Here is a 22,570-nt window from a genome sequence, read left to right on the forward strand (position 1 = left end):
TTAATCACAAATACAAGTTCTGTCTCATATTGATAACTTAGGGGGATGAATAAAGAACAAGGGAAGTACAGTTCACCTAACCTGACACAATCAGACTGAACACTCACTTTGCAACCCATATACTTTTCAAGTCAATGAAATTTAAAATTTGGGCAATATTTAACTGAATGCAAAAGTCATTACAATACATTCACCAACCTTCTAAAAGTTTAAAATACGAGAAAAATTAATCATTTTATGCTTTAAAAGATTTATATGTATAACTTACAGCACACTATAATACTCAGGAAGTACAGTTGTTTGGTATTAGCAGGTTATATAGCTGTATTACCTGGCAGTTGTTAAGTTCCTGGATAACTTCCTTGTTCTCTTTGCTAATATCGCATACACACATGAATTCTGCCTCTCTATGGCCTTGAAAAAACTGCTGCCGGATTCGTTGTACTATCGTCATAGCTGATCGTCCTGTGGGGACAGAACAATTTTCGATATCCCAAAATACCCCAATGGGAGGTAGATTCTCCTGCTGCCCTACTGTACCAACATCAGATGATCCTGCAAACAAAAATCCCACAATCAGAACCATATTTTCAAGTGTACCTTCCTTGCTAATTAAAACACCATTCCTCTATCATTTCATTAATAGTTCAAAGATATTATAAACATTAGACTGTGTATTCAATTGTAATTAACTGTTATTAATGAGGGTTTCCAACACATTTTGTCATATGAACGTTCAATGGCAATCAGAACACTTTTAGTACAATATGCTAAGAAATGAAACTGACATAAGTAATATTCTGGAAGGGCACATAAATGAAGCAAAATGGTTTTCTTGCTAAAAGGTATTTTGACAACAGCTTTACTTGCACAACTGAAGTTTTTAACTGGCTTTGAGGTATTCTTTTCATTTAAAATGAATATAAAAAGAATCTCACTGTTTGCAGGTTGTCAGTTTTCATTCTTTCAGCTGAATCATCAGACTCTTGGAATTAAACTAACTTATATACATTTGAATACAACAATTGAGGTTTGACCTTAAATGTGTGAGCAACAAGTTGTCATTTAGGTATTAAGCTGACTTATAGATGTCAACAAAATTATGAAAAGAAGTGATTTAGTTATTGAAGGAATTCATTCAAAAAAAATCAAAGAAACAACAATGATTTGATAACCGAAACAACGATCATCAAAATGCTGCCTAACAAAATTCAACAGAATGTGTTATTAATTGAAAAGCTTACTTGGATGGAACTAAAGGAATTCAAGGAAGAGAGTACATATTGAAAATTCAATACAAAATTATCAATAGTGAAAAGCAAATGCCTAATCTTCCATAAGTTCTAACTTAGTCTGGTTAGACATGATCATCATTCTCAATCAGTCTAGGGAAGAGCACAAATAGAATCTGAAAAATTGGCTGGGACAACACAACCGAGAAAGCACACTTCTTGACTGCCATTCATGGACATTACAACAACAGGCCACACCATGGTCTTCTACAGCCTGTTCCCCTTATTGCTCAAAGTTTGCCTGTCACTGTGGAACTTAAGGTCCACTTTGATCCTGATCTGTGCTCTGCAAGCTGTGCACAGGCAAGCTATAACATCCCTATGTATTTCACTGCTGGGGTAGAATAAGGGAATGGAAGAGAGGGTTGGGATCATGGGTGGAGAGACCAGTCACTGTTTTTCTTTCCTTTAATTCTCCCTAAAATCATGTCCAGAGAATATTAAAATTGGTTGTGATGTGTCCTTCATATATGCATCACTGCTTACCCATGAAAAATCATCACTTAGCAATCTCATTTTTTTTTTTAAGAGTTTGCTTTCCTTGATGTAACTTACAATTTAAGTGCTCTCCATCTGTGTGTTTTTTTTTCCCAGTTGTTCATTCAGCTTTGTAATTTTGGAGTGCTGATCACAAGGAATGTAGCAGGGTCTCAAAAAAACTGAATTCTTCCTCTGACTAGCCTTCCTAAGAAATACACCATTTTTTTGAGGAGTCAGTGGTGGTTCTCAATGTAGAAAATAATGATTGATATTGAACTCCCTACTTTATTTTTAAAGCAAAAGTTGACCTTAATGGGAAACAGTAACAAAACAGAAACAAGGATAATACAGTCACACATACCAAACTTTGGTGGCTGGCGACCCAAGTTTCCTGTTGTTAACATCGATGTCTCTGCAGTTTGACCTTCTGTTTGAATACCATTGCACAACGACACGGGGACTGGAACAGACTGAGCAGGAGGAGCAATATGTGGCCAAATCTTTTTAACATCTATAGCAGGACGTCTGGGTGGCTGTAAATAGATTTAAGAAAGGAAACAAGGGCAACTCTTCAGATGGCACGCAAAGCAACCTACTGTCAAGACAAGTATATAAAATGATTATTCTTACAAACAGAACATCAAGCACACGTTAATTTTTATGTCATAGACAAAATAAAGATTGTCTGCTTTTATAATACCCATAAAGTCAGTTGGTCAAACTTTCACAGAGAGTTCATGTTTGAATATCAACTGGAAACTTCTTGTTTGAAGTAGCAAACAATAATCAGAAATTATATAATTTTTATTTCCTCAATTTGTCCTGTCCTGTATTAAAATGCATTTTTTTTAGTGTCACTACAAAATTTCATGAACATAGATGAATATTTAAGATAATAGACCAGGGATGGAATTTTTGTTCCCAGGTCCCAATTTGTGGTGAGATGTGGTTAGGGAACTCACAAATGCTGGTGGCAGTACTTGTGAGGTGATTTTGGAAGGATTGCCAAGCTGATCACAGTGAACAGTTTCCAAAAGAGAAGAAATAATAATCTCTATAACGGTTACAGTGGGAAAATGTCTGATATAATAAACATAAAAGGGCTGTTATAACTAATTTCAAACCACCAGCAACAGTCCCAAAAATTAATCTTTGAATTCCTACACTATGTGGCTTAAAGCAAAATCATTCTGGATTCCAATCTGCAATTTCTGCTCTCTAAAGTGCATATATACTGACATCATAAGAAAGATAGGATCAAGCTCACAACATAACGACCCTTGAGTGGTTAAACAGCATGCTATTAATACTCAACTGGTTTAATTATTGCACATACGTCAGTAGAACCATAAACTGATGTCCATTTTAGAATAAAGGAGAATAACATGGAGTAAGGAGTGGGTGGAATAGGGTTTTACGTAATGCAGTATACATTTTGAATAAGATGAGAAAACAAATTCTCCACTTCAGTAGCTCAATGGTTAGCACTGCTGCCTCAAAGTGCTGGGTACTTGGGTTCAATTCCATCCTCAGATGACCATGTGGAGTTTGTACATTCTCCGCATGTCTGTGTGCTCTGGTTTCCTCCTGCAGCCTGAAGATTAGGTGGACAGGAAATGTTAAATTGCCCATTGTGTTCAGGGTGTGCAGGTTGGGTGGATTTGCCATGGGAAATGTCGCATTACAGAGCTGGGGTGCATCTGGGTGAATGCTCATCTGAGAGTCTGTGCGGACCAGATGGGCCGAATGAACTGTAGGGATTGTACGGCTTTATAAAAAAGTAGTTCATTTTTACAATATTATGATTTTAATTATTAATATTTACAGATATACAAGGTTTGTGTTGTGATCCACACTCAAAATGCAGACAGTGAATTTGTTCTATTAGAAGAACAAACGGTGTAAATACTTTCTCAGTTACAATTAAAGATGGAGAATGGAGGTAAGGTTATGCAGAACAGCAAAAAAAAATCAGAATTTTATTGGTATTGATGTTTTCTTTATGTAACAGCGTTATTGGTGTGCCTATGCCAAGAGCTATTTATGTGCCATTACTGTATATTTTTTTCACATTTTCAAGATCTAGTCTGCTGAATGTCATTACAACATAAAAACATCCATTACATATTGCATAAATAATTCATATGCTATAAAGATTAATACATCTCTTGTAAGGTGAACTATTTGCTCATGTGGAAACTTGCCAGCTTTTAAAAACTGAACTCAAGCTTCAAAGCTTAAGAAGGTAAACGGTTTCTAAAAGTTTACTTATCATTTTAATGTTAAATGAAATAAAATGAAGTTAATGAAATTATACTAACCTTATTTAAACAATCATCACAACAATGTGAACCCTTCAGAAACATAGGTGCCATGTGTAACTGTAAAGAGTGAGTGCAAACACGTCTAGGTAGCTCAGCTTGACTCATACGATCTTCCAAGTGCCCACTAACCCCACCTGTGAGTTCCATGCAGGAAAAAAAACTGGATGCACTGTAGTTTTGTTGCAATGGAGTTTGATGCTGCTTGTGGACATTGCTATGGAAAGGTTGCAGCTGTTTGAAGAGATTTCCACAACAGGACAGGTGCTGGGATTGAGGTGGCTGAAGCTGACAACCAGAGACAGCATTCTCTAAATAGGGGCCAGCTAAACCATCATTACTTACAGCCACTTTACAAGATTTGGATGAGTGGAAAGTAGGCCTTGAGCCTATCTGACATGTGACTGTTCCAGCATTTGTGTGTTCTAAAGCTCCACCATTTACAGAGTGAATGCAACCACCACCATTGGAAGTGGGGGGGGAGCAAGAAGCCTCATTGCCACAATGAGGACAGCAGCTTACTTTCGTGCCAGTTGACTGCTGCTCATGAAAGGCCTGAATGTCAGAAGGTGGAGCACTTGCAATGAAAGTAGGAATAGCATGTTGGGAGGGAGGTGGAAAGTCCTTCAATTCTAACTTGGGTTTGTTGTTCTCCATGCAATTTTTCTAGGGAAAGAAAGACAAAATACTCAGGATTAGTAGGGAATTTTATGGTACATATAAACAAACATACAAATTAGGAGAAAAGCAGGCCATTCGGCTCTTTTAGCTTTCTCTGTCTTTCAGTATAATCATGGCTTATCTGTTTGTGTTTCAAAATCCTCTACCTTTGATTCCTCTACCTGACAAGAATCTATCTGCCTTCAGCTTAAAAGTATTAATGGTTTTACTTCCACAATTATGAGGAAAAGAGTTCCAAAGTTGCAAAATCTTCTGAATATTTTTTTCTCACCTGTCCTAAAAGGGAGAACCCCTTTTTTAAACAGTGATCCCTGGCTCTGGACTCATTGAAAATAGAAAAATCTTTTCTATGCCAAAATCATTGATGATCTTATGAACTTCACCCTCATTCTTCTGAACACCAGTGTAAATAAGCTAAACTTGTTCAACATTAGTACAGCATTAACGTTTATAATATCATGGAAATTATGTAGATATTCATTGTAATGTGTCTTACTTTATAGATCCATATACAATGAAAAACATTAATCAATTCACCAATTAAAGTATTTTGATGTAGAATATGTTCCCCCATTTCTAGCCACAGAAATATTACAGCTATGATGCCCCATCTGTAAGCAATCCCAAATTCTTGATTATTCACCCATACTGTGCAATCCTGATGATGTGGAATAATTACTTTCATCAAAATTATTAAACAAATCATCTCCTATACACGCATCTATCCTTGAATGGCAGTGTTGTTACTCAATAACTTGTACAAGAATATATTTTAACAAAAATACCAGTTTCAAATTTCAGTTATTGTACCAGCAAGTAGGTAATGCAATGCGACAATTTACACTGAAAATTTCTAATGCAACAACTACCAGTATTATACAGAATTCAGTGACAACAACAAATAATTCAAGGTTTCCAACTGCTTTGAAATTGATTTTTTAGGGTGAAAGATTCAACTGTGTTTGTGAAAAAAGAAAATTTGTTACACGGTAATGAGCACCGATGATAATGGACAATATCTCTTCTTACGTGGAGGAGAACACTTACTATGACAAAACTTTGTTTATACCTCTGCCAACGTATTGTTTTTTTTAAATTACGCGAATGAAATATGTTCAGTTTATGCAAAATTAAAATTAAATTCTATATCTTTATTTTCTAGAAAAATTCAGTGAAACGAAATGAAATTGATAGTACTCCATTTTGCAGGATGCTATATTCCTATTAGAGGGGTCAAGTAATTGTATTAGCTGTTATAATTTATGGCACAATAGTAGATATAAGCTGCAAAGAGAAGTTACCGTTTTGCTACTGGTTGGCAATATCTGTTCAACTGTTGAAAAGCAATTGGAGATTTTCCAGAGCCAAGGTTTTGAAACACTGCCATCATCGTCTGGTTGATTCAGCCATCCAACAGGCCTACCACAGAAGGAATTCTCCTTTCTGTTTCCATCCATTATATAATCTTAGATACTTCCTCAGCATCCTCTCATCCGTCCTTCCTTTCATTCTTCCTTCCTGCACTTAAAAAAAAGCAAATTTTGTTGGAAGGAAATAAAGAAACAGCTTCACTAAGTTTCTAGCTTGCATTTGGCTTTCCCAAGCCTGCCCCAGTTTAAAACCTGCAACAGCAAGTCAACTTAATATTGACTAACCTTTTACATTAATATTACCATAAAGCAAGTTGCTCGCTGAATGCTACCTGACCTCACACAAAGGAGCTGTGGGACAAATCAGATTTTCTTCAATGCAGTCAATAATTTTGGGATATTCAGATGGTTCTGTCAACCAACAAGGCACAATTTTTGACGTAGAGGTGAAGTAGTAAATAAAATTAGTGAGATAACTAAACTTACTGGTGTGTATCTGTAAGGCTGTTGGATTTTTTAAAAAGCTGGACACATTCAGGGTATAATTAATATTAGATTTGAGATTCTGCAAAGTACAATACATGGTCTTTCTGTGAACTTTATTTGAAAGGTACAAGAAGATCATACATTACTTAGCCTGAGAGACACCAGTAGTTTCCAACATGAATCAATTAAAACTCACATACACTGGAAATGCTTGTAGGACTAAAAGCACTAAAATTACAAGAATTGTAGTGCAGTGGTAATGAAACTACCACAGATCAGAAAACTTGGATTCAAGTCCCACCTAATCCAGAGGTGTGTTATAACATGTTTGAATAGGTTGGTTAAAAATATACCTATATCAGCAATGCCACATTTGATCCCAGCTCGATCAAATCATTGGATGAAATTCTGTACAAGGCAAAAGTAAAACTAACAAATATATCTCTGTCCAAAGGGCACTAATTCAAACAAACACATTCTTTGTCTCAGTTATCTCTGTAGTGATTGTAATGAGGTCAGCCAAGTGGACTTCACAGAACATGAGTTCCCTGATTGGGGTTCTTAACCCTGGTCCAATCAGGGAGCCCCGGCTGTCAGATATAAACAGGAGTGTGGATGACTCGGTGATGGGATACCCCAGCAAAAATAAATATAAACAGGAGCATCAGAGGTTCTGCTGACTCTGAGGGCCAGCTCTGAAGATGTTGGACCAGTGTCCAGTACTATGCACGTGCAGATGAAGGGTTACTTGGTGACAGGATGCCAATCTCCATGGAGTTATTCAAATCTCATCACTGACATCACATTTGGCAGTTAAGGTCTTATCAGACTAATATCTATGGATTTTTCGGTTTTAAATTTTTTAATGCTTTACTTGAAACTAAAGATTGCTTGAACTGAATACAAAATTGTATTTATTGCTAAACTTTATACACAAATTCATTACAGATGTGTGTTACAATGTATGTTGTGACTACAATTATCATTCCTGATGAAGGGCTTTTGCCCGAAATGTCGATTTTCCTGCTCCTCGGATGCTGCCTGACCTGCTGTGCTTTTTCAGCACAATTCTGATCTAAACTATAATTATCAACCCTTACATAGATACCAGTAAGCAAAAGATTCAATTATTCAAACATATTTATCCCTGCTATCAGTAACAAGTAGATGTAACAAGATTGTTAGTTAACTTTTCAAAATAATGCTCCAAGCTTTTAATTAGCAGCGAATATGATGCATGTACAGGAATAAATTATATTGTACAAATAAAACTTCCATGTGGTTTAAATTTAAATTTTAACCAATCAGCCGAGTGATCATTTGTCCAGACTATTCGATATCTATTTGTTCAGATTATTTAATATTAATTTGCTTTCGAGGCAAATTAATGCAGCCAGGCAAGAGGTGGGAAGAATGAGATTTCAGACAAGCATAAGAAAATATGTGGATGATATTATTAGGAGACACTTAATAAACCACAAGTTGTTTCACCAAAGTTGCAATTTAGGAAATAATGAGCATACCATGAAGGTTGAGTAAATTATTTCGACAGATCAGCTGAACCTCTGTATAATCAAAATATCATGTGCATTTTCACTCACATCAATCAATTTGAAGACAAGGACAACAAATGATTAAGGTCTACTATATTGCAATATAAATTACAAACTGACTACCTGTACAATAATCTTTGAAACTGATTGTTACTGATGCAGGGTGAACTTCATAGGCTGTGATATTTTATGATGAAACTGGGTCATACTACAGTAAATAGAAATCAAATAGCATTGTGCAGTTCTAATTCAGAATCCAATTTGTAATAAATTTGGAATTTGTTTCCAGTTGTATTATCATTAACTATAAAGAAATTTAAAAAGAAATTTGAAAAGAAAGCAGTTACTAAAATGCCAAATTATGTCTTCCTGTCCTCAATGTTTATAAGGTAGCCTCAAGACGGAATGGTATTTCAACAAAATTGCATTCTTATCGATATTCAAACTGGCTGGATCTGTTTAATATCATATTTTATGTGGGATAATTAAGGATCAGAATCAGATATCAGAAATAAAATTGTAGGTTCAACTTCAGAATTCAACAATTCTCATGTCATATCATTAAAAGCCTCCTCTCCAAGTGAAATAGACCTCTGATAGAGACAACCCCGGTAATTACAGACCAGTGAGTCTTACTTCGGTTGTGGGTAGTGTTGGAAAAGATTATAAGAGATAGGATTTATAATCATCTAGAGAGGAATAAGTTGATTAAGGATAGTCAACACGGTTTTGTGAAGGGTAGGTCGTGTCTCACAAACATTACTGCGTTCTTTGAGATAGTGACCGAACAGGTGAATGAGTGTAAAGTGGTGTGGTGTATATGATTTTCAGTCAGGTGTTTGATAAAGTTCCTCACGGCAGGCTCTTGTACAAAATACGGCGGCATAGGATTGAGTATGATTTAGCGGTTTGGATCAGAAATTGGCTAGCTGAAAGAAGACAGAGGGCGGTGGTTGATGGGAAATGTGCTTCGTGGAGTTCAGTTACTAGTGGTATACCAGAAGAATCTGTTTTGAGGCCGCTGGTGTTTGTCATTTTTATAAATGACCTAAATGAGGGCGTAGAAGGATGGGTTAGTAAATTTGTGGATGACACCAAGATCAGTGGAGTTGTGGACAATGCTGAAGGATGTTGCAGGTTACAGAGGGACACAGATAAGCTGCAGAGCTGGCCTGAGAGATGGCAAATGGAGTTTAATGCGGAGAAATGTGAAGCGATTCACTTTAGAAGGAGCAACAGGAATAAAGAGTACTGGGCTAACGGTAAGATTCTTGGTAGCGTAGATGAGCAGAGAAATCTCAGTGTCCATGTATATAGATCCCTGAAAATTGCCACCCAGGTTGACAGGGTTGTTAAGAATTTAAGTTTTTCCTGCTCCTCGGATGCTGCCTGACCAGCTGTGCTTTTCCAGCACCACAATAATCTAGGGTTGTTAAGAAGGCATACGGTGTGTTAGCTTTTATTGATAGAGGGATTGAGTTTCGAAGTCACGAGGTCATGCTGCAGCTGTACAAAACTCTGATGCAGCCAGACTTGGGAGCATTGTGTACAATTCTGGTCACCACATTATTGGAAGAATGTGGAAGCTTTGGAAAGGGTGCAGAGGAGATTTGCCAGGTATGGAGGGAAGGTCTTACAAGGAAAGGCTGAGGCACTTGAGGCTGTTTTTGTTACAGAGAAGAAGGTTGAGAGGTGACTTAATTGAGACATACAAGATAATCAGAGGGTTACACAGGGTGGACAGCGAGAGCCCTTTTCCTCGGATGGTGATGGCTAACATGAGGGGACATTGCTTTAAGTGAGTTTTGAGAAGATTTGTAGCTCAGGTTGAGGTTCTGGATGTAGGTTTGCTCGCTGAGCTGGAAGGTTCATTTCCAGCTGTTTCGTAACCCTACTAGGTAACATCTTCAGTGGGCCTCAGGCAAAGCACTGCTGATAAGTCCTGCTTTCTATTTATATGTTTGGGTTTCTTTGGGTTGATGATGTCATTTCCTGTGGTGAAGTCACTTCCTGTTCTTTTTCTCAGAGGGTGGTAGATGGGGTCTAACTCGATGTGTTTGTTGATAAGAGTTCCAGTTGGAATGCCATGCTCCCAGGAATTCTCGTCCCTGTCTTGGTTTGGCTTGTCCGAGGATGGATTGTTGTCCCAGTCGAAGTGGTGTCCTTCCTCATCCGTATGTAAGGATACTAGTGAGTGAGGGTTATGACTTTTTGTGGCTAGTTGGTGTTCATGTATCCTGGTGGCTAGTTTTCTGCCTGTTTGTCCAACGTATTGTCCGTTACAGTCCTTGCACGGTATTTTGTAAATGACATGACTTTTGCTTGTTGTCTGCATAGGGTTTGTCAAATTTATTAGCTGCTGTTTCAGTGTGTTGGTGAGTTTGTGGACTACCATGATGCCAAGGGGTCACGTTAGCTAACCTCCAGTCTTCCGGCACCTCACCTGTGACTATCGATGATACAAATATCTCAGCAAGAGGCCCAGCAATCACTTCCCTAGCTTCCCACAGAGTTCTAGGGTATACCTGATCAGGTCCTGGGGATTTATCCACTTTAATGTGTTTCAAGACATCCAGCACTTTCTGCTCTGTAATATGGTCATTTTTCATGATGTCACCATCTGTTTCTCTACATTCGACATCTTCCATGTCCTTTCCCACAGTAAATACTGATGCAAAATAGTCATCTAATGGGTCCCCCATCTCCTGCGGCTCCACAAAAAGGCCGCCTTGCTGATCTTTGAGGGGCCCAATTCTCTCCCTAGTTACCCTTTTGTCCTTAATATATTTGTAGAAACCCTCTGGATTCTCCTTAACTCTATTTGCCAAAGCTACCTCATGTCCCCTTTTTTCCCTCCTGATTTCTCTCTTAAGAATACTCCTACTGCCTTTATACTCTTCTAAGGATTCACTCGATCTCTCCTGTCTTTACTGACATATGCTTCCTTCTTTTTCTGAACCAAAACTTCAATTTCTCTAGTCACCCAGCATTCCCTATACCTACCAGTTTTTCCTTTCAACCTAAAAGGAATATACTTTCTCTGGACTCGCGTGATCTCATTTCTGAAGGCTTCCCATTTTCCAGCCGTCCCTTTACCCGTGAGTATCTGCACCCAATCAGTTTTTGAAAGTTCTTGCCTAATATTGTCAAAATTGGTCCTCCTCCAATTTAGAACTTCAACTTTTAGATCTGGTCTATCCCTTTCCATCACTATTTTAAAACTAATAGAAATATGATCGCTGGCCCCAAAGTGCTCCCCCACTGAGACCCACTGAGTATTACTACTCAGTCACCTGCCCTGCCTTATTTCCCAAGAGTAGGTCAAGTTTTGTACCTTCTCTAGTTGGTACATCCACATACTGAATCAGAAAATTTCTTGTACACATTTAACAAATTCCTCTCCATCTAAACACTTGGAATATCGCTTAGTGTTGCGGTCATCACAGTACCAGAAGAATGTGGATGCTTTGGAGAGGGTACAGAAAAGGTTTACCAGGATGTCACTGGTATGTGAGAATTTTAGCTCTTGGGGGAAGGTTGAAAAGAAGGTCTTTGGCCATTATTCATTGATAAGCCTTGATACTGGTGCTGACTAGCTATGCAACCACATAACACAGGACCAACGAGCCTAATCCTGTCTTGATCAGAGTTCCACATGCAGCACAGATCACCATGCAATGATCAGAAGATGCAACCTAATCAATTTTCCTTCTGTAATAACAAGGAAAATCCACAAATTCAACAAAGATTTTTGATCAAACCCAGAAGGTTCTCAATCTGCGGCCTGGCAACTCAGTGGTTGACAGATCGAAGACACCTATGAAAAACTACTGACTCTTTTGGTAAGTGATTACGGTGAATATAAATCAGTGATGATCCTCAATAAACGATACATGTAAAGGGTATGACTATGGGGAATGGGTCTGGGTGGGATACTCTTTGGAGGGTTCGTGGGGACTTGTTGGGCCAAATGGCCTGTTTGCACGCTCTGGGGAAATTCTATGAACAGGTGGACTTATGCAGGATTTTAACACGCCCAGAGAGAAAGCAAATCCCTTTAACAAGGAGGACAGAAAGGAAGGTGTAAGCTGGCCAACATTTGCTGCTGGGAGAGAGTAAACCTCAGCCAATGAAAGAAAGGTGTCGTTTGAAAATAAACAACATGATTTCGGTGGGTGAAATAAACAAAGCAACATGGAGCGGTGATCCACAACAATCCCTGTGGGCGTGGGCACCTTCAGCAATAGGACAAAGCTGCCTTATTAAAGTTAATTACCGGGGACAGTGGGTTTTAAAATGCACCTTCACCGACGACAAGCGAAAGCAAAACCTTTGACGCAGGAACATTCTGTTAACTCCCCCTCTACACCCCCACCCCCCTCCCAATCCTGGGGAAGGGTCCCGTCACTGTGGTAAAGATTCTCCCGCTGAGGTGGGGGGGGGGGTGGGGGTCCTTACCTGCCTCAGCCGCCGGACATCCCCTTCCTCACGGCGCTCTCCGTCCCGCGACCGCCGCCACCGCCTCCCAACCGTCTGCCGCAAAGCGGAACGACTGTCGCAAAGACGGACGGTGGGGTTTCCCAGACTGAGTCTCAGGGACCCAGGGGGGGCAGTTGGTGCGAGCGCGAGACGGGGAGCGAACAGCCTCATCCCACCCGGACCGAGACAAGGGATGACGGGGGGGGGGGGGAGAGAGAGAGGAGACGATGGGGGGAAACGGGGGAGAGAGACGGAGTGGAGTGGAGTGGAGGGGAGGGGAGAGATGAGGGGGGAGGGAGAGGGGATAATGGGGAGAGGGGATGATGGGGGGTGAGATGGGGGGAGAGAGACGTGGGGGAGGGGGGGAGAGAGACGTGGGGAGGGGGTGAGGTGGGGGGTAGTGACGAGGGGGAGAGAGAGGATGACGGGGTGGGGGGGAGAGGGGAGGAGAGAGAGGAGATGATGGGGAGAGACGGGGGGGAGGGGGGAGAGACGGGGGGGAGGGGGGAGAGACGGGGGGGAGGGGGGAGAGACGGGGGGGAGGGGGGAGAGACGGGGGGGAGGGGGGATGACGGGGTGGGGGGATGACGGGGTGGGGGGAGGGGGAGAGACGGGGGGGAGGGGGGAGAGACGGGGGGGAGGGGGGATGACGGGGTGGGGGGAGGGGGAGAGACGGGGGGGAGGGGGGATGACGGGGTGGGGGGAGGGGGGATGACGGGGTGGGGGGAGAGGGGATGACGGGGGTGGGGGGAGAGGGGATGACGGGGGTGGAGGGAGAGGGGATGACGGTGGGGGGAGAGGGGATGACGGGGGGGGGGGAGAGGGGATGACGGGGGGGGGGAGAGGGGATGACGGGGGTGGAGGGAGAGGGGATGACGGGGGGGGGGGAGAGGGGATGACGGAGGGGGGGAGAGGGGATGACGGGGGTGGAGGGAGAGGATGACGGGGGTGGAGGGAGAGGATGACGGGTGGGGGGAGAGGGGATGACGGGGGTGGAGGGAGAGGATGACGGGGGTGGGGGAGAGGGGATGACGGGGGTGGAGGGAGGGGATGACGGGGTGGGGGGAGAGGGGATGACGGGTGGGGGGAGAGGGGGTGGAGGGAGGGGATGACGGGGGTGGAGGGAGAGGATGACGGGGGTGGAGGGAGAGGATGACGGGGTTGGGAGAGATGATGATGGGGTGGGGGGGAAGGAGAGGGGATGACGGGGGGGGGACAGGGGATGACAGGGGTGGGGAGAGAGAGGGGTTGACGGGGGGGGGGGAGAGGAGATGATGGGTGAGATGGGGGGAGAGAGACGTGGGGAAGGGGTGGGGGGGAGAGACGGGGGGGGGGAAGAGGGGATGATGGAGGGGGAGAGAGGGGATGACGGGGTGGGGAGAGAGGGGATGACGGGGTGGGGAGAGAGGGGATGATGGGGGGGGGGGGTAGAGAGGGGATACCTGGGGGGAGAGGGAATGACGGGGGGAGGGAGAGGGGATGACGGGGTGGGGGGAGAGGGGATGACAAGGGTGAGGGAGAGGGGATGCCGGGGGTGTGGGAGGGAGCGGATGACGGGGTTGGGAGAGATGATGACGGGGGTGGGAGGAGAGGGGATGACGGGGGGGGGGGGGAGTGTGGATGACGGGGGGAGAGAGGGGATGACGGGGGAGGAGAGGGAGCGGATGACAGGGTTGGGAGAGGTGATGACGGGGTTGGGAGAGGAGAGGGGATGACGGTGGGGGGAACGGGATGACGGGGCTGTGGAGAGAGACGGGATGACAGGGTGGGGAGAGAGGGGGTGATGGGGGAGGAGCGAGAGGGGATGACGGGGGAGGAGAGAGAGGGGATGACGGGGGTGGGGGAGAGGAGGTGATGGGGGGGAGTGAGGGGATGACAGGGAGGAAAGAGAGGGGATGATGGGGGAGGAGAGAGGATGACAGGGGGGAAGAGAGGGGATGACGGGTGGGGAGAGAGAGGGGATGACGGGGCAGGGAGAGGGAATGACAGTGGGTGAGAAAGAGGGGATGATGGAGGGGACACAGAGAGAGAGGGGATGATGGGGGGGAAGAGAGAGGGGATGATGGGGGGAGAAATGGGATGATGGGGGGGAAGAGAAGGGATGATGGGGGGGAAGGGAGGGGATGATGGAGAGAGAAGGGATGGTGGGGAGAGAGTGGATGGGGGGAAGAGAGAGGGGATGGGGGGGAGAGAGAGGGGATGGGGGGGAGAGAGGGGATGGGGGGTGGAGAGAGGGGGGATGGAGGAGAGAGGGGGGATGGGGGGAGAGAGAGGGGATGGGGGGATAGAGGGGATGGGGGGGAGAGAGGGGATGGGGGGAGAGAGGGGAGGGGGGAGAGAGGGGATGGGGGGAGAGAGAGGATGGGGGAGAGAAGGAATGGGTGGAGAGAAGGGTTGGGGGGTGTGAGGGGATGGGGGGAGAGAGAGAGGGGGGGATGGGGAGAGAGAGAGAGGGGATGGGGGAGAGAGAGAGAAGGCATTGGGGCGGAGAGAGAGGGGATTGGGGCAGAGAGAGTGGGGGAATGGGGAAGAGAGAGGGGATGGGGGCAAAGAGAGGGGGCGGATGGGTGGGAGAGAGAGAGAGATGGGGGGTGAGAGGTGGGATGGGGGGAGAGAGGGGATTGAGGCAGAGAGAGAGAAGGAGGATGGGGGCGAGAGAGGGGATGGGGGGGAGAGAGAGAGACGGGGGACGGGGCAGAGAGAGGGGGGGGGGATGTGGGGGAGAGAGAGGGGATGTGGGGGAGAGAGGGGATTGGGGCAGAGAGAGAGGGATGGGGATGAGAGAGGGGATGTGAGGGAGAGAGAGGGGATTGGGGCAGAGAGGGGGAATGGGGGAGAGAGAGGGGAAGGGGGGAGAGAGAGGAGACGGGGGAGAGAGAGAGGGGGGAAAGGGGGGAGAGAGAGAGGATGGGGGAGAGAGGGGGAGATGGAGGGGAGAGGGGGGAATGGGGGGGAGAGAGGGGGGAATGGGGGGGAGAGGGGATGGGAGGAGAGAGAGAAGGGATGGGGACGAGAGAGAGGGGGAATGGGGGCGAGAGAGGGGATGGGGGCGAGAGAGGATTGGAGCAGAGAGAGAGAAGGGATGGGGGGAGAGGGGGATGTGGGGGGGAGAGAGGGGGATGTGGGGGAGAGAGTGGGGGGATAGGGTGAGGGGGGGGATAGGGCGAGAGAGGGGGGATGGGGGGTGGCGAGAGAGGGGATGTGGGGAGAGAGAGGTGGGAAGGGGAAGAGTGAGGGGGGAAGGGGAAGAGTGAGGGGGGATGGGGGGAGAGAGGGGGGAATGAGGGGAGAGAGAGAGGTGGGAAGGGGAAGAGTGAGGGGGGATAGGGGGAGAGAGAGGGGGGAATGAGGGGAGAGAGAGGGGATGGGAGGAGAGAGAGAGGGGAGGGGAGAGAGGGGGGGGGATGGGGAGAGGGAGAGAGAGGATGGGGGAGTGAGAGGGAATGGGGAGAGGGGGGATAGGGGAGAGAGAGGGGATGGGGGGAGAGAGAGGGGGAATGTGGGGGAGAGGGGATGGGGGAGAGAGATGGGGGAGGGGGGGTTGGGGGGATGGGGGAGAGAGATGGGGGAGGGGGTGTTGGGGGGATAGAGGGGGGATGGGGGAAGAGAGAGAGGGGGGATTGGGGGAGAAAGAGAGGGGGTATCGGGGGAGAGTGAGGGGGGGAATGGGGGAGAGAGCAGGGGGAAGGGGGGAGAGAAAGGGGATTGAGGCAGAGAGAGAGGGGGGATATGGGGGGGGAGAGGGAAGGGGGATGGGGAGAGATTGGGGGGGATGGGGATAGAGGGGATAGTGAGAGAGAGAGAGGATGGGGAGAGAGAGGGGGGATGGGGAGAGAGGGGGGATGGAGAGAGAGAGGGGGGGGATGGGGAGAGAGAGGGGATGGGGAGAGAGAGGGGATGGGGGAAAGAGGGGGTGGGGGGAGAGAGAGGGGATTGGGGCAGAGCGAGTGGGGGGATGGGGGCGAGAGAGGGGGGATGGGCAAAGAGAGAGGGAATGGGGGAGAGAGAGAGAGAATGGGGTAGAGAGAGAGGGAATGGGGGGAGAGAGAGGGGATGGCAGGGAAAGAGAGGGGATTGGGGCAGAGAGAGAGAGGGGATGTGGGGGAGAGAGAGGGGTTGTGGGGGAGAGAGTGGGGGGATAGGGTGAGAGAGAGGGGGGATAGGGTGAGAGAGAGGGGGATGGGGGGGAGAAAGAGAGGGGGATGGGGGGAGAAAGAGAGGGGGAGATGGGAGGGCGAGAGAGAGGGGATGTGGGGAGAGAGAGAGGTAGGAAGGGGAAGAGTGAGGGGGGATGGGGGGAGAGAGAGGGGATGGTGGGGAGAGATGGGGGAGAGGGGAGATGGGGGAGGGGGGATAGAGGGGGGATGGAAGAGAGAGAGAGGGGGGTTGGGGGAGAAAGGGGGGCTGAGGGGATGGGGGGAGGGAGGGGGGGGCGAGAGAGAGGGGAAGGGGGCGAGAGAGAGGGGATGGGGGCGAGAGAGAGAGGGGAAGGGGGCGAGAGAGAGGGGATGGGGGCGAGAGAGAGGGGATTGAGGCAGAGAGAGACGGGGGATGGGGGGAGAGAGGGGGATGGGGAGAGAGAGGATGGGGGAGTGAGAGAGGGGATGGGGAGAGAGAGGAGGGGATGGGGAGAGAGAGGGGGGATGGAGAGAGGGAGAGGGGATGGGGGAAAAAGGGGTTGGGGGAGAGAGAGGGGATTGGGGCAGAGCGAGTGGTGGGATGGGGGCGAGAGAGGGGATGGGGGGAGAGAGAGGGAATGGGGGGGGAGAGAGGGGATGGCAGGGAAAGAGGGATTGGGGCAGAGAGAGTGGGGGGATGTGGGGGAGAGAGGGGGGTTGTGGGGGAGAGAGGTGGGATAGGGTGAGAGAGAGGGGGGATAGGGTGAGAGAGGGGGGATGGGGGGGAGAGGGGGTGATGGGGGCGAGAGAGAGGGGATGTGGGGGAGAGAGAGGTGGGATGGGGGAAGAGAGGGGGGGAGATGAGGGGAGAGGGAGGAGAGAGAGGGGGGAATGGGGAGAGGGAGAGAGAGGATGGGGGAGTGAGAGGGGAGGGGGGGGATCAGGGGGAGAGAGAGCGGATGGGGGGGAGAGAGACGGGGATGGGGGAGAGAGGGGGGGATGTGGGGGAGAGGGAGGGGATGTGGGGGAGAGAGAGGGGATAGCAGGGAAAGAGAGGGCATTGGGCCGAGAGAGAGGGGGGATGTGGGGAAGAGAGGGGAGTGGGGCAGAGAGGGGGGGATAGGGGGGGAGAGGGGAAGGGGGAGAGAGAGAAGGGATGGGGGGAGAGGGGGGATGGGGGGGAGAGAGGGGGGGATGGGGGCGAGACGGGATGGGGAGAGAGAGTATTGGAGCAGAGAGAGAGAAGGGATGGGGCAGAGAGAGGGGATGTAGGGGAGAGAGAGGGGAATTGGGGCAGAGAGAGAGAGGCGGATGGGGAGGAGAGAGAGGGGATGTGAGGGAGAGAGGGGATTGGGGCAGAGAGGGGGGATGGGGCAGGAGAGGAGGAATGGGGGCAAGAGAGGGGATGTGGGGGAGAGAGAGAGGATGGGGGAGAGAGAGAGTGGAAGTGGGAAAGAGAGAGGGGGGATGGGGGGAGAGAGGGGATGTGGGACAGAGAGGGGGGGAGGGGGAGAGAGACAGGGGAAGGGAGAGAGAGAGAGGGGGGGATGGGGGAAGAGAGAGGGGATGGAGCGAGAGAGAGGGGATGGGGGAGAGAGAGGATTGGAGCAGAGAGAGAGAGAAGGGATGGGGGAGAGAGAGACAGGGGATATGGGGGCGAGGGGGGATGGGGGCAGAGAGAGGGGGGATAGGGTGAGGGGGGGATAGGGGGAGAGAGAGGGGATGGGGGGAGAGAGATGGGATGGGGGCAGAGAGAGATGGGAAGGGGAGAGAGAGGGGGGCGATGGGAGGAGAGAGAGGGGGGAAGGGGGAGAGAGAGGATTGGAGCAAAGAGAGCAGGGATGGGGGGGAGAGAGAGAGGGGATGGGGGAGAGGGGGGATTGGGGGAGAGAGAGGGGATGGGGGGAGAGAGGGACGATGGGGGAGAGAGAGGATTGGAGCAGAGAGAGAGAAGGGATGGGGGGGAGAGAGGGGGGGGATGTGGGGGAAAGAGAGGGGATGAGGGGAGAGAGAGAGGGGGGATCGGGGCAGAGAGAGGGGGGATAGGGTGAGAGAGAGGGGGGATGGGGAGAGAGAGGGGGGAATGGGAGAGAGAGGGGGGGAAGGGGGAGAGGGGGGGATGGGCAGAGAGAGAGGGGGACTTGGGGTGGAGAGAGAGGGGGGATGGGGGAGAGAGTGGGGGGGAAGAGAGTGGGGGATGGCGAGAGAGAGAGAGGGGATGGGGGGGATGGGGGAGTGAGTAGGGGGAGAGAGGGGGGATGGGGGAGAAAGGGGATAGGGAGAGAGTGAGGGGGGATGAGATAGAGAGGATGGGGGAGGAAGATGGGAGTGAGAGGGGATGGGGAGAGGGGAGTGAGAGGGGATGGGGAGAGGGGAGTGAGAGGGGATGGGGAGAGAGGAGAGGGGGGGGATGGGGAAAGAGGAGGGGGGATGGGGAAATAGAGGGGGGGTGGATGGGGAAAGAGAGGGGGAGATGGGGAAAGAGGGGGATGGATGGGGAGAGACCCGATGGAGAGAGAGAGGGGTTGGAGAGGGGGAGAGAGGGGGGATGGGGAGAGAGAGGAGGGATGGGGAGAGAGAGGGGGGGGGATGGGGGAGAGAGGGAGAGAGAGGGGGGTGGGGGAGAGAGAGGTGGGGGGATGGAGGAGAGGGGGGATGGGGGAGAGAGAGGGGGGATGGGAGGAGAGGGAGAGTCGGGGGGGATGGGAGGAGAGAGAGAGGGGAATGGGAGGAGAGTGAGAGGGGGGATGGGAGGAGAGTGAGAGTGGGGATGGGAGGAGAGTGGGGGGGGATGGGGAGAGAGGGGGGATGGGGGAGAGAGAGGATTGGAGCAAAGAGAGCAGGGATGGGGGGGGAGAGAGAGGGGGGATGGCGGAGAGAGAGGATTGGAGCAAAGAGAGCAGGGATGGGGGGGAGAGAGAGAGGGGATGGGGGAGAGAGAGAGAAGGGATGGGGGGGAGAGAGAGGGGGGGATGGGGGGGAAAGAGAGGGGATGAGGGGAGAGAGAGAGGGGGGATCGGGGCAGAGAGAGGGGGGATAGGGTGAGAGAGAGGGGGATGGGGGGAGAGAGAGGGGGATGGGGGAGAGAGAGGGGGGAATGGGAGAGAGAGAAGGGAATGGGAGAGAGAGGGGGGATGGGGAGAGAGAGGGGGGGGAATGGGAGAGAGAGAGGGGGGGATGGGCAGAGAGAGAGGGGGACTTGGGGCGGAGAGAGAGGGGGACTTGGGGCGGAGAGAGAGGGGGGATGGGGGGGAGAGAGATGGGGGATGGGTGAGAGAATGGGGGGGGAAGAGAGTGTGGGATGGCGAGAGAGAGAGGGGGGATGGGGGGAGTGAGTAGGGGGAGAGAGAGAGGGGGATGGGGGAGAAAGGGGATAGGGAGTGAGGGGGGATGAGATAGAGAGGATGGGGAGAGAGGGAGCGGATGGGGGAGGAAGATGGGAGTGAGAGGGGATGGGGAGAGAGGAGAGGGGGGGGAATGGGGAAAGAGAGGGGGGTGGATGGGGAAAGAGAGGGGGAGATGGGGAAAGAGAGGGGGATGGATGGGGAGAGACCCGATGGAGAGAGAGGGGTTGGAGAGAGAGAGAAAGGGTGGATGGGGGAGAGAGGGGGGGATGGGGAGAGAGAGGAGGGATGGGGACAGAGAGAGGGGGGATGGGGGAGAGAGGGAGAGAGAGGGGGGTGGGGGAGAGAGAGAGGGGGGGATGGGGGAGAGAGAGGGGGGGATGGGAGGAGAGGGAGAGTCGGGGGGATGGGAGGAGAGAGAGGGGGGATGGGAGGAGAGAGAGGGGGGGTGAGAGGAGAGAGAGAGGGGGATGGGAGGAGAGTGAGAGTGGGGATGGGAGGAGAGTGGGGGGGGGATGGGGGGGAGAGTGAGAGGGAGGATGGGAGAGAGGGGGGATGGGGAGAGAGAGGGGAGGATGGGGAGAGAGAGAGGGGGGGATGGGGAGAGAGAGGGGGGGGATGGGGAGAGAGGGGGGGGATGGGGAGAGAGAGAGGGGGGGATGGGGAGAGAGAGGGGGGGATGGGGAGAGAGGGGGATGGGGGAGAGAGGGGGGATGGGGAGAGAGGGGGGGGACGGGAGAGAGAGGGGTTGATGGGGAGAGAGAGGGAGGGGGACGGGGAGGGAGAGGGGGGACAGGGAGAGAGGGGGGGACGGGGGAGAGGGGGGGGATGGGGAAAGAGGGGGGGGATGGGGAGAGAGAGAGGGGGGGATGGGGAGAGAGAGGGGGTATGGGGAGAGAGGGGGGGATGGGGGGGAGATAGAGGGGGACGGGGAGAGAGAGGGGGTGATGGGGAGAGAGAGGGAGGGGGACGGGGAGAGAGAGGGGGGGGACAGGGAGAGAGGGGGGACGGGGAGAGGGGGGGATGGGGAAAGAGGGGGGGATGGGGGAGAGGGGGGGGATGGGGAGAGAGAGAGGGGGGATGGGGAGAGAGAGGGGGGAGATGGGGAGAGAGAGGGGGATGGGGAGAGAGAGGGGGGATGGGGAGGGGGGGGTATGGGGAGAGAGGGGGGGATGGGGGGGAGAGAGAGGGGGATGTGGAGAGAGCGGGGGGCTTGGGGGCGGAGAGAGAGAGGAGGGATGGGGGGGGAGAGAGAGGGGAGGATGGGGGGAGAGAGAGGTGGGGGAATGGGGAGAGAGAGAGGGGGGATGGGGGCGAGAGAGGCGGGTGGAGAGTGGGGGGGATTGGGGAGAGAGGGGGGGGACGGGGAGAGAGAGAGGGGGGGACGGGGAGAGAGAGGGGGGGATGGGGGAGAGAGAGTGGGGATGGGGATGGGGGGGAGAGAGTGGGGGATGGGTGGAGAGAGAGGGGATGGGGAGGAGAGAGAGGGGGATGGGGAGAGAGAGGGGGAGGAAGAGGGGGATGGGGGAGAGAGAGAGGGGGGATGGGAGAGAGGGAGGGAGATGGGGGGAGAGAGGGGGGATGGGGGGAGTGAGTAGGGGGAGAGAGGGAGCGGATGGGGGAGGAAGATGGGGTGAGAGGGGATGGGGAGAGAGGAGGGGGGCGATGGGGAAAGAGGAGGGGGGGATGGGGAAAGAGGAGGGGGGGGATGGGGAAAGAGAGGGGGGTGGATGGGGGAGATGGGGAAAGAGAGGGGGATGGATGAGGAGAGACCCGATGGAGAGAGAGAGGGGTTGGAGAGAGAGAGAAAGGGTGGATGGGGGGAGAGAGGGGGGATGGGGAGAGAGAGAGGGGGGATGGGGGAGAGGGAGAGAGAAGGGGGTGGGGGAGAGAGAGAGGGGGGGGATGGGGGAGAGATAGGTGGGGGGGATGGGGGAGAGAGAGGGGGGATGGGAGGAGAGGGAGAGTCGGGAGAGAGAGAGGGGGGAGGATGGGAGAGAGAGAGAGGGGGGGGATGGGGAGAGAGAGAGGGGGGGATGGGGAGAGAGAGGGGGGATGGGGGAGAGAGGGGGGGATGGGGAGAGGGGGGGATGGGGGTGGAGAGAGAGGGGGGAGATGGGGAGAGAGGGGGGGATGGGGAGAGAGGGGGGGATGGGGAGAGAGGGGGGGATGGGGAGAGAGGGGGGGATGGTGGGAGAGAGAGGGGGATGGGGGGAGAGAGGGGGGGATGGGGGGAGAGAGGGGGGTTGGGGGGAGAGAGAGGGGGGATGGGGAGAGAGCGGGGGGCTTGGGGCGGAGAGAGAGAGGAGGGATGGGGGGAGAGAGAGGTGGGGGATTGGGGAGAGAGAGGGGGGGGATGGGGGCGAGAGAGGTGGAATGGGCGGAGAGAGAGAGGGGGATGGGGGGAGAGAGAGGTGGGGGATTGGGGAGAGAGAGGGGGGGGATG

At 50.9% G+C, this 22,570-nt stretch overlaps 1 protein-coding gene across 5 annotated transcripts in view; it reads right to left on the bottom strand.

Annotated features, from left to right (window-relative positions):
• LOC140464712 (meiosis regulator and mRNA stability factor 1) overlaps positions 1-12,774 on the bottom strand; it is a 56,216-nt gene extending 43,442 nt beyond the window's left edge. For 2 of the 5 annotated variants that reach the window (XM_072560154.1, XM_072560151.1), the window contains exons 1-5: positions 12,642-12,757; positions 6,076-6,297; positions 4,094-4,759; positions 2,134-2,305; positions 332-555 (exon numbers count right to left, since the gene is read on the bottom strand). In XM_072560154.1, the coding sequence (XP_072416255.1) occupies positions 332-555; positions 2,134-2,305; positions 4,094-4,759; positions 6,076-6,231 (1,218 nt within the window). In that variant the 5' untranslated portion in view covers positions 6,232-6,297; positions 12,642-12,757. Of the gene's footprint in view, positions 1-331; positions 556-2,133; positions 2,306-4,093; positions 4,760-6,075; positions 6,298-12,641 lie in introns of all 5 variants that reach the window. The other 3 variants (XM_072560152.1, XM_072560156.1, XM_072560153.1) reach the window with 3 other exon arrangements.
• Positions 12,775-22,570: the final 9,796 nt, after the last annotated feature.

This window comes from Chiloscyllium punctatum, chromosome 40, assembly GCF_047496795.1.
Source record: "Chiloscyllium punctatum isolate Juve2018m chromosome 40, sChiPun1.3, whole genome shotgun sequence".
Lineage (NCBI taxonomy): Eukaryota > Metazoa > Chordata > Chondrichthyes > Orectolobiformes > Hemiscylliidae > Chiloscyllium > Chiloscyllium punctatum.